Source organism: Acyrthosiphon pisum, chromosome X (genome assembly GCF_005508785.2).
Source record: "Acyrthosiphon pisum isolate AL4f chromosome X, pea_aphid_22Mar2018_4r6ur, whole genome shotgun sequence".
Lineage (NCBI taxonomy): Eukaryota > Metazoa > Arthropoda > Insecta > Hemiptera > Aphididae > Acyrthosiphon > Acyrthosiphon pisum.
In genome coordinates, this window is record NC_042493.1 from 125,278,921 (window position 1) to 125,290,377 (window position 11,457).

Here is an 11,457-nt window from a genome sequence, read left to right on the forward strand (position 1 = left end):
TCATACGTTTAAGTAGCGTCATTTTTTTCGTCAAGTCTTTCTGTTTTTCTGTTACACCTGGTATACTAATATAGTATACTTTATTTGTCATATTTTTGAATAAAATATAAAAAATTTGTTTTAAATTTTTGATAAATTAAAATTGACTATTGTATTCATTTTTATAAAATTTACCTAATGCACTATAAGTCTTCAATGTTAAATTGTCATAAAACATTTTTGCTCAAAAAGATCATAAATGCCTCATAGTTATAATTGAATTTAAATGCCAAGAAAATGCAGAGCTTAAGCACCCTCATTTTTTTTATTGAAATTGCGCCTATGGGACGCTCATTTTTTTAAAGTAACAGAGTCCCCCTACTTTAATTTTGCCAAGTCGAGCACTGCTAATCGCTTATGCCGAATTTAACTATTTATATATAATGATATTTATGTGTTGTGAGTAAACGGTTTCTATCCGTTACAATACACTTGTTCTGCTGAGCGTAAAATGTTCTATATTACGCACTTAGAAGACGGAGAAAACACATGTGGGTATCTCATCCTCTTAACGTACGACTTTAACATGAGCTCGTCTATATATTCACTTGCCCAATCCGATCCACAATTTCCTTGGTCTCTGACTTCTCCGATCGTTTTGCAGCGTATCCATTTCTTCCTCGCGTCAAATTTCATGGGAATTTCCTGGTAGTTGTCGGCGTGATCGTCGTTCTTGTACATATTATAATTAACTTTGTCTGGAATTTGTACGCCTCTTGATCCCAAAAGTCTTAAGATGTGTTCTTTTGGTGTATTCGGGGCGAAATTGACACCGGCCTAGTTGATTAAATACGGTCAGTAGAATAGTTGACACTTAAATAGAATAAAAATTGACGTAGGTAGGTACATTATTTTTTTAATAATACTTTTAGATTTTGAGTGGAGTGATGTTACGTGGTGTTTTTTACTGTCCATGTTTACGTGCTTTATATAGTACAAAGCATAATAATTTTAATTTAACATCACTATTTTTTTCCGGTCAGAAAGTCAATCTAAATGGTAATTTTATGAGATTCAAATTAAAAATCAAAGTATTTTTATTGGATTGTAGATACTTAAAATTTTCATCAGATATTTATAATATTTTGTTTTGCTTGGTATACGAACGTAATTTTTTTAATGTTTTAACTATTTTTGAACGATTTATGAACATATTTTGACATTTAAGATTTTTTCCAGTTTTTGTTTTATAAATATCTGTAAAAAATGGTGGGGACTCGTTTGCGCACAAAATAGTGAAGAATGAAAACCAGCTGGTAGATACAGTTTTGGGTGTACACTGTACAGGTGGTCTTAAGCTGCCCGTACACGATCAATATAATTGATATCAATTGAACACCAGTCAATTGATAATAGACATAGTGGGTTCAGGCGTTTGAAAAAAATAAAGTGTCATTAAAAGAATACTCAAAAAAATGATTCTGAAATTGGAAGGTGGCTATTAAACACTTTTTCGGTCACCTTATTTAAACTCTAATGAAGTTATTTACAGATTTACAGATGCATTTACTGAAATAATTTCAATATCTCCTTGTAGAATTATGGGCTAATGAACCACACAATAGTCCGAGAAAAACGAACGGAGCTGAAAACGTTCACATGCACTTCAATAGTAAATTTTATACCTCCCACCCTCACATTCATCAAATTATTCATATACTGATGAAAATTCAAGTCAACACTGATATAAAAATAAATTCATTAAAAATAAAGAACGAAAATACCCGCGTGTAGAATATAAATATTAAAAAACAAAATTTTATGAAAATAATATATTCTGATTACAAATCCAAAAAAAAAATAATCTTTTAAAATTTTTAAAGCAAACGCGTACCAATAAATATTAAATATGTATTTACAAATAATTAAATTAATGTTTTGATATGAAAAATGATTGTAATTGTAATTTGTGTAATCTGTAAATTTTTAATGACTTTATTGGATAAATGTTTGTACCTAATTGTAATTTTTAATTTGACAAAATTGTGAATAATGGCTTTCTAAAAAATCTGCTCTATAATAAATAGTTCAAACAATATTTTTAAGCCCGCAATATTTAAGCCCCAATATTTTAGCCATATAATATATAAGTTATGACGTATAAGCAAGGCTGGGCATTAACGAGTTAAAAAGTTTATTTTATTTTAACTTTTTAACTTAACTAGTTACTTTTGGCTTTTCATTAACATAACTGTTCATTTACTAAATTTCTTTTTTAATTCACGTGAAATTACCGAATTCATTTTTCATTTTAAGAAGTAAGTTAAGTTAATTTATTGTGTTTTTAATTCTATTATATTTCACTATTTCAGTCTATTTCGTTTTCATGTCGAAAAATATTTACCATGATATCATTCGAATCTAACTTATATAGAAATACTGTATAAAGTATAAATACTATAGTCTATAATTTAGTTTTGGGTTGGAAAAAAATTAAGTACGCTAGCGTTGTATAAACAAATTAACTTTTTTTTACTTAATAAAAAGTTAACAAAAAATGTGTATTAACTTTTAACTTAACTATGTTAACCTATAGATAAATGAACTTTTAACTTTTGTTATTGGAGCATATTAACTTAACTCAACTGAGTTAAAAAAAATCATTGATTTGCCCAGCCTTGCTTATAAGTCATATTATAACTCATAAGTCATATTATAACTTAAGAATATGGTGAGACAGAAAGTCCTAAGCCTTATAAGGTGAAGGAGAATGTTGTTTGAGTCTAATTATTTTCCACCATTAGCAATGACCATTCGAAACTTTGGAGGTACGCAGATTATGTACACCCTATACGTGAATAAATTTCTTTGAAAAAAGGTTTCTATTGTTCGTAAATTGTGCGCAAATGAGTTGTAGCCATAAAAATTGTTCAATCGGTCAAAAAACTAGAGAACGCAATACATGGCGCCTCTCAATATTTTCTATTAGCTAATCAAAAAATATTAAAGATTTATGGGCATGATTTTTTTTTTGTAAGTATTTGAAATTCTATTTTTGATGAATTCATCAATATCGCATGAAAATTCGCAAATTATTTTGTTTAATAGTTTATTAAGTTTTCAATTTGTATAGCTAAGTTTCGAAAACTTAGTACAATTTTCCTTATAAATAGTTAATACTGGAATCAAAAAAAATTTTAAATACATAAAAAGATTTTTTTTATTGTCATTTTGATTTAAATTTTAATTCAAATGAAGTATAACAAATTTTGTATTAATTCAAAATTATTTTTCGTGAGAATTTGAAACTTTTACGTTTATTATTATATTTTATGCACCAACACAATAAATGTTTCAATGCATTTTGTTTAATCATATGCTATTGCTATAAATCGCATACGAACACACCATCCGATGATAAGTCGGTATGGACTCAAAATTAAATGACAATAATACATAATATTATAATAAATGTAAAAATAATATCATAAAATCCAATTAGAATTTATAGGCTGACAGACTATCATCAATGAGAATCGTTTTTTGTCTTCAATGATTTTTCACATTACAGTGGCTTACTCAATGACACCGTACACTCTACACCTATTTTTCTCCCTTTTTTTGTATAATATTTACTTGTTATATCATTTCTATATTATACTATGTTCAATATTTTCTTAAATATTCACTTTTAATTGAAAAATTGTAATTAACAAATTCAATATGAATTACATTTACATATTGATTTTAAGTAAGTTTTTGAATTTCTATGGCTGTCAACATTTTTTAAAAATAAAAAACACATCAACGTTTGAAAACTATTCGAAAAATATTAATTTATATTATATACAGATCTCAACTGTCAAAACAATTATAAAATTATAAAAAGTATTTCAAATTATAATATATTAATGACACAAATTAAAAATAAGTATGACATATTTTTATTTCGAATAATCATATTTATTAATTACCTTCCATGTCGTTGCTTGTTTATTGATATTATCGATGAAATCTTTTTCCAAAAAATATGCTTGTTCCGTTAAATAGACACTGATCAAAATAACAGACGCTAAAATTATTACCCTAGCCATCGTTAAAATTGTTTTCTCTAAAAGAAATATAAAATAAAGTATTCACTGTTACGCGGCCTGTGTGTACAACACTAGTAGGTACAACACGTTTCATTATTTAAATATTGTACTACATTTATATACATCTCACACCCTTGAAGTTATGTTATTGAGAATTTCTCAGAAGAAACTTTTGTATAATTTTGTCAAGTGTTTGTATATCAAATAATATAAATAATCTATTCAATTGAGAATAATTCCATAAGCATTCAACAATGCACTGAAAAATAAAAATACCGAATTCCCATGACTAAATTCCACTTGAAAATTTGCGTACAGGTGGGTGCAACTGTTTCTTTAGGTATCAAGTTTGTATTAAGATTTGATAACGTCTTAGTTACATGCCTAAACGTTAGTGTCAATATTGATTAAACTTATACTTAATCAGTATATCTTAATCAGGAGTCACCTCTTTATGTTGAAGGACTACCTACTTACCGATAACACTAACATTTTACAAAAAAAAAACATTTTTTTAACCCATTTTTCTATGTTCTCCGTGTGTGTTCTATTTACAGTAAGTAAGTAAATTATTGATACTACGCATTTCAAATGGTTCACATGGCACCTGCTAAGTTGAATATAGATTTGACGTACAAACAAATTCTTAATTATTTACGCATAATATAAACATGTAGGTATGCATATAATATATTGGCGATTAAATCGTTTATTATTACCGATATTTGAAAAAAAGTACTTGTAAAATAGGTAAATATTTTATCCATGAGTTGTCATTACAACTTTGAAGTAGGTAGGCATAATAATATTATGATTGAGCTTACAGTATAGGTACCTGCCTAATACTTAGTAAAATGGTTAAAAATTTAAATTCAACATCATGATTATAGTAGTTTTATATATTAAATCCAATTTGTTTGTATATATTATAATACTAGCTGCCCCGGCCACGCCCTGCCCCGTGTGCCAATTTAAAATTAATTATCTTTTAACTAGATTGAGCATTGATATTAATTTTAGTGTGAAAATAAATTCAACCAAAGAATACCAACCTGTATTATTGGGTTCAAATAAACAATTACCTAAAATTATATAACTACCTATCGGCAACGATGTATCTCACTTTTTGAACATAAATAGTAAATGTATGTGTATCCTATCACATGGTACCTACATAATTTTCAAACGTGGTTCGAACTACACTCTAAAATTTCTGAAATTTCCAAGACCAATCTCTAAAGCTTTTGTCAAAATCAGTCAGTCAGATTTTGATTCTATAAGCTACAAACCTAATGGCATTGCCTTTTGTTGTACATAAAAAAAATATAAAATTTAATACTATTAAAAAAAAAACCTCAAAGTCATTACCATTTTGTTTTACATTTTTTAAATTTAATTTTACCGAACAGATGGTTCTACTGGTGTTTTACTGTATTAACTATCAATATTTAGTGAACAGGTATACTATATTAGGTACATAAATCCAATGCTTAAACCCCGCCCAGTAGTGTACACTTACATTTTAATAACTCCATTTGAATCCATATGCTAGTACCTATCTGAGTTGACCCATTACTAAAAAACTCATTTTAAATTTATGTACAGAATGATTCACCAAGAATACATACCTAAATTTTTCCAAATAATGAATATATACAAAATCAGAATTTTAGAATTATTAAATACCTATGTTATTTTAATTATATTTACCTAATAAAATGTATTAAGCTCTTGGTTTTTTTGTACTAGTTAAGAATAGTATCCTCTGGAGATACAATCTTCTAATTTCAAATGTGAACACTCTGTGTCTACTCTTAGTTATTTACGAAAAACTTTTTCTAAAAACTTTAACGAAACAGAATCAAGAGATTACTAGTAGTTATTGAGTTGATAAGTTAAGCAAATTATAAAATTAACCAGTGTAATTGTATTCGTAAGTGAATTCGATTTCCAGATTTTTTTGAATATATATAATTCTAAAAATGAAATGTCAATAAATGGTAAATTTTAATCATATTTCTACTAAACATAATTGTAATAAAAATATATAATATACATATACTAATAGCAAATATATGAATAAACAAAAAAATGTATGATTAATATGTTGTGTGAACCAAAAATAGATGCAATGAGTGAACTACCCTACAGCGAATTTATAGAGGTTGAAGAATTAAGCTATAAACACTCTCCAAGACTCAAAGAATAAATTTGTATACCAAACTTTCCTGAAAGCGGTAGAGTAGATTTTCAGGTCTAAAGACGATAATCAAACAATAAAATATTTTATATAACAATTTATTTTATTTAGACATACAATACATGGCGGTATTTTTTATTTTAATAAAATAAAAATAATTTGGTTAGTTAGTAACTGGTACCCCAGCAGTCGTCGAATTATCGATACCACATTCGTTTGTGCCTCGTCGAATTTTGAAAAGACCGTTGTCACCCCAATCTGCGTTCCACGAGTTGACCATCAACCAGTATGGAACTCCGTATTCTTCACCCCAACCGATCAATTTAACGGCATGTCCTCCCAAGTATGTGGCGTTTTCTGATTTCACGTAAACACCTTTAAAACGTTGAAATTACGGTTAGAAATAATACTACGATTGTTGAAATAGAAGCACAAGACACATATTATTATAATGATATATTCGATATTAGCTGATGTTTATTGTTTACCTGACTTGTAACTGGGGAAATCGTCGTACACATCGAACGATGCTTCAATCGGTCCGTAAGTCATAACGTCCTTTTGGATGCTGCCGTACGTTAGGTAGTAGGAGTCACGTGCTACGGTCACAAGTTAATAGATTAAGCACATATCATTATATCAACCGCATGTAATACATTGTCAAAATAATTCGTACTGTATCTGTGATCTTCGTCGAAATCGAGGTCCTGATTTCCGTAGCACATCCTCGTACATCTGTGATTCGATTCCCTTGGTTTACCTGCGCATGTATTGTGTCCTTCAGCGTCGTAAGGGCAAGGAGGGACTCTGTATGGTTCACAACCCTAAAAACGATGCGTGCAAAACGTAATATTATATTAATAGTCTACTCGGAACAAGCCTGCACATACCTCTCCAGATTGGTAGTCTCCTCCGGTTACTAGACCGCGTTTCTTAAAACGTTCCCACGCCTTAATCGGATAACCACCATTACACCCGAAACCACATGAATGACAACAGAAAGTGATTTCCTCGGCGGATAACAGTTCATTGAAATCTGCGTTTGTAGCTACACATAAACGGTCAGCAAAAGCCGAGCTCGTAGCCATCGCCTGAATAAATATTTCGTTTAAAACGATTGTCTATAACTCTTGACACATATAAATTTATATTTCTACACACCCAACACGATCCACAGTTCCCTTGGTCACGGACTGCTCCGATCGTGTGACAACGTCTCCATTTTCTCCTAGCGTCAAAGTGTCTTGGAATTCGGCCGAATAAGTTATCGTAAGCTGCATCGTGGGTTTTGTACATGTGAATATTATGTTTGTTCGGAATTTGTACTCCTTTTGATCCCAACATTTTTAAGAAATGTTCCTTCGGTGTATCTGGGTCGAAGTTTACACCTGCCTAATATTTGTTAAATGTGCTGATAAGTAGGTATAAAAAAAATATTTTAAAAGTACAATGCTTCGAAAATGTAATATTTTAACTGAATGTAGGTAGGAATCAATTCTGTGGCTTTGTGCGAGAAGGGCCAATGTTACATTTTGAAAAAATTGAGATTATTTGATCAATGTCATTAAAATTTGCTAAATATTTTAGATCGTGAATCTATTTTTCGATACTTGTAATTTGTATACTATACAGTATACATTAAAAATCTCATTAAACTTATCATTACTATAATTATAAATTGTTATAAACAGAAGTTTATTTATAGTTTAAATTATGTTTATTATATTATTACATATAAGATTTTGAGCGGTGCAATGAATGTATTGATCTTACTATGATATTGATACACTTTATTTGGGTTTTTGTACATTGTCGGTTTTGTACAGTTTAATATTATTTTTGTTTGGAATTTGCACTCATTGAGAACCCAACATTTTTAAGAGTTTTTTTTGTTGGTGTATTTAGGTCAAGGCTTACATCTTCCTAATTTGTTAAATGTGTTGATTAGTATAAAAAAATATTTAAATAAGTAAAATGTAAATAATTACGAAAATTGGCAAATTATTTTGTAGTTTAAAGGTTATTTTGTCGTAAAAAGTGCATAAAATGTTTAATCTTTATAGGTCAGGTCTGAAAATCCAGTTAAATATTTTTCTTAAGTAGTTCTAAATCAAAAAATATAAATAAGGAATTCATTTTTAATTTAAACGAAATTGAGTATATTATAAACGAAGAATAACAATTTTAGTTATTTTTTGAAATTAAAAAATATTTTTTTTGGGAACTTTCATATTTTACATTGTACAAAATGATATTTTCCAAACATTTTGTTATGTTATGTTCTATTTCATGTTTACCTATAGTTGCTTATACTTCATACCGTATTACTTATAATAAAATATTAAATTCAATTAGGCAAATAGATAAATAGGTGATCTCCGCTCATATTTAGTAATTTGTCATAAATGTAACATAGCTATTACGGTTATCTACTCAATGACGAAGTACACTCCACTTCAACTTTACTACAGAAAGTTACCTAATTTTCACCTTTTGGATTCTGAGTGAAGTGACAAATGTATTTATTTTCCAATGATATAAGGTTTTTTTTTTTCGTCTTTCATTACCTATTTGATCGGTAAAAGTGCATCGATATTCAATAAAAATACATTTTCTAGAACGAAATCCAATCTATTTAGTACTATATGGAATCAAAAATAAAAGGCTATCAAGTAGTTTTAAAAGCGTCGGTAAAACCGAAAAAACTTGGATTATTCACAAAATATCTTTTTGAAAAAATTGATTTTGTATTTTAAGTGTCACAGAAAAAAAATACATTCAAATTCCCTATGCTATTTTTATGAATATTTCCATATAACTGATGACGTTTAAAAAATATTTAGACTCTTCTTGAGCAATTAATAGCCATTTAAAATTTTTTTTTCTATTATTTTTGATAAATAGTATTTTTATGGGACAAAAACTTATATTTGGTGAAGGTCGTTATTAGTGTAATTAAAGTTAATAAGCGTAAATCTACAATATTTTTTTATGAGTGTCTGAAATAAAAATGTTCGTAGTTAGAAATCCATAGCTAGTTTTCTTTACATACATACAATTTGAAAACGTATACAAGATTCCTCATAATATGTTATTCATGAAAAAAAGTTAACCAGAAATTCAAATAAGTTTTATATGAGCATTTGAAATTTTTATGACATTGGAAATTCTCATTAAAATTAACGATTTATCATGAAATGATTTCCAGTTTTAATTCAAAAACAAATAACTGTAGAATATAGGTACTTAAAATATTGGCTGAATGTTTATTTTGTTATTTTAAAATTAATTTGCATTTTTTTTTTGCTATTCTACATTCCATATATTTTCAATTTTCATTTTTTTGGTTTCTATAACCACTGTAAACAATTTCAATCGATCAAAAGGCTTGAAAATTAAATTAAAGTTTTTCATTGTTTTTCGTGGTTAAAAAAAATTAAAGATTAATATGCACAATTTTTTTTTACGAGCATTTAAACGTCAAATTATGACAAAATTAATTTCTAATATTTGACAGTGAATCTGGAGTAAAGACTGTTATTATATTATTATCTAATTTCACGTAGGTAACAAACACAATTTCATATGAAAAATTCTGAACACAAACATAAATAATGAATGACTTACCTTCCATGTAGTCGCTCGTTCATTGATATTGTCAATGAAATCTTTCTGTAAAAAGTATGCTTGTTCCGTCAAATAAAAGCTGACGAATATCACAGACAATAACATCAATACCCTAGCCATTGTTGCAACTTTTCGCCAATTATTGTTAAACAAAATTGAATACAAATACCACCGTTGTTTCCTGTACAACGATAGTAGAATAAGTTTTGATTTTCAAATACAAGCGTATATATACACATCTTAGGATACTCAAATGGATTACTTGATTTAAGTATTTCTCAGAAGACGCTTACCTACTAATTTTAATAAATAATTCTTATTACCTATTCATTTATCAGAATCATTACTAAGAAGTGTATACCCATCATTCGTTCTTAAGTTTATTCATATCAATCTAAAGTTCATCATCGATAAAAAAAAGTACTTGTTTTTCCGAATAATTAAATAATTGAAAACTAATAATATTATATTCATTTATAATATAAAATAATAAATTAGTCACATTTTATGTTATAATCTTCAAACGAATTCAACAATATTATGTTTTTATCGCTGATTCATATTTCAGTCGTTAACTATTAAGTTTAGGTACTATTAGTCATTGACATTTATCTACAATTGTGTACATCCATTCAATGAATCAACAAAAATCTATAAATATAAAATTTAAGTAACGAAAAACAATTTTTGTTGAAATTAAATATTAAAGTTAATATATCATTTTAACTTTAATATTTAATTTCAATAAACGTTGTTACAAAATACTGATTAGAGTGAGATTACTGACTTAGAGTGGTTCTAAAAAAAACATTGTTCTGATAAATCCATACTTCTTTTTAGTTTTATTCTATTACAATTTTTTTGACATTACATTGTGTTGTTATCTTTTAGATTAATAATGTCTGAACATATCTACTTGCCTATATTTCTCGCCAAAGAGAGTATGTCGAGTTAAAATATTTTAACATTGTTATGTGTGGCAAACATTCACTAAAAACGTCAAAAAATTATAATTAGTTAATCATCTTGTCATTATTAGTTACATATTATATGTGCCGGTCATTATACCCTTCCATTAAAAATAAATAGTTACGGGTAAGGGGTTATAATCATCTGTTACATCAGAGTGAAGTAACCAGCTAGCATAATATTAAAATATACCTAAAGATAAGTAAAACATGTAATACAAGATTCCTCATAAGTTGTTATAAAATCAGTTGAAAAAATTAAAGATTCATCATCATGATTTTTTTTTGTAAGTATTTAAAGTTAAAATTCTGACCACATATTTTATAAAAATCTTGAAAATATACAAATTGTTTAGTAGTTAGTGAAAAATGTTTAAAATGTTTAAATTTCCAGTCATTATAAATATTATAATATAAACACAGTTTTAATTTATAATTTTTAGAGATTTTAAGTTCAAATTTGCACGAAACTGGATATTTAAAGTTTAAGGGGGCTGCAGCAGCCCTTTTGAATATATTTTTTTTTAGCTGTGGTATTCAAGAATAAAAATATCGAAAAAATATGATACTTTTGTATTTATATTATTCA

At 27.6% G+C, this 11,457-nt stretch overlaps 2 protein-coding genes across 2 annotated transcripts in view; both read right to left on the minus strand.

The window, feature by feature from the left end:
• The window catches only part of Catb-3098 (cathepsin B-3098), a 10,970-nt gene extending 6,824 nt beyond the window's left edge, over positions 1–4,146 (minus strand). Inside the window, 2 exon segments of the mRNA NM_001126149.1 lie at positions 592–816; positions 3,954–4,146. Of these exon segments, the coding sequence (NP_001119621.1) occupies positions 592–816; positions 3,954–4,073 (345 nt within the window). The 5' untranslated portion in view covers positions 4,074–4,146.
• Positions 4,147–6,355: 2,209 nt separating this feature from the next.
• On the minus strand, positions 6,356–10,101 carry Catb-16d2 (cathepsin B-16D2). The gene is made up of 6 exons (NM_001134928.1): positions 9,901–10,101; positions 7,435–7,665; positions 7,164–7,364; positions 6,950–7,097; positions 6,762–6,872; positions 6,356–6,648 (listed from the first exon to the last, which is right to left on the minus strand). The coding sequence occupies exons 1-6, from the start codon at positions 10,018–10,020 to the stop codon at positions 6,437–6,439; spliced, it is 1,023 nt and encodes a 340-aa protein (NP_001128400.1). The 5' UTR covers positions 10,021–10,101; the 3' UTR covers positions 6,356–6,436.
• Positions 10,102–11,457: the final 1,356 nt, after the last annotated feature.

What these genes read in the sequence shown, in the direction of transcription:
- Catb-16d2 (NM_001134928.1), bottom strand. Translation starts at nt 10,020, where the DNA reads ATGGCTAGGGTATTGATGTTATTGTCTGTGATATTCGTCAGCTTTTAT. An exon ending in GGAACTGTGGATCGTGTTGG is followed by an intron (nt 7,365 to 7,434) that starts GTGTGTAGAAAT and finishes ATATTTATTCAG; the next exon opens with GCGATGGCTACGAGCTCGGC. An exon ending in CGACGAAGATCACAGATACA is followed by an intron (nt 6,873 to 6,949) that starts GTACGAATTATT and finishes TTGTGACCGTAG; the next exon opens with CACGTGACTCCTACTACCTA.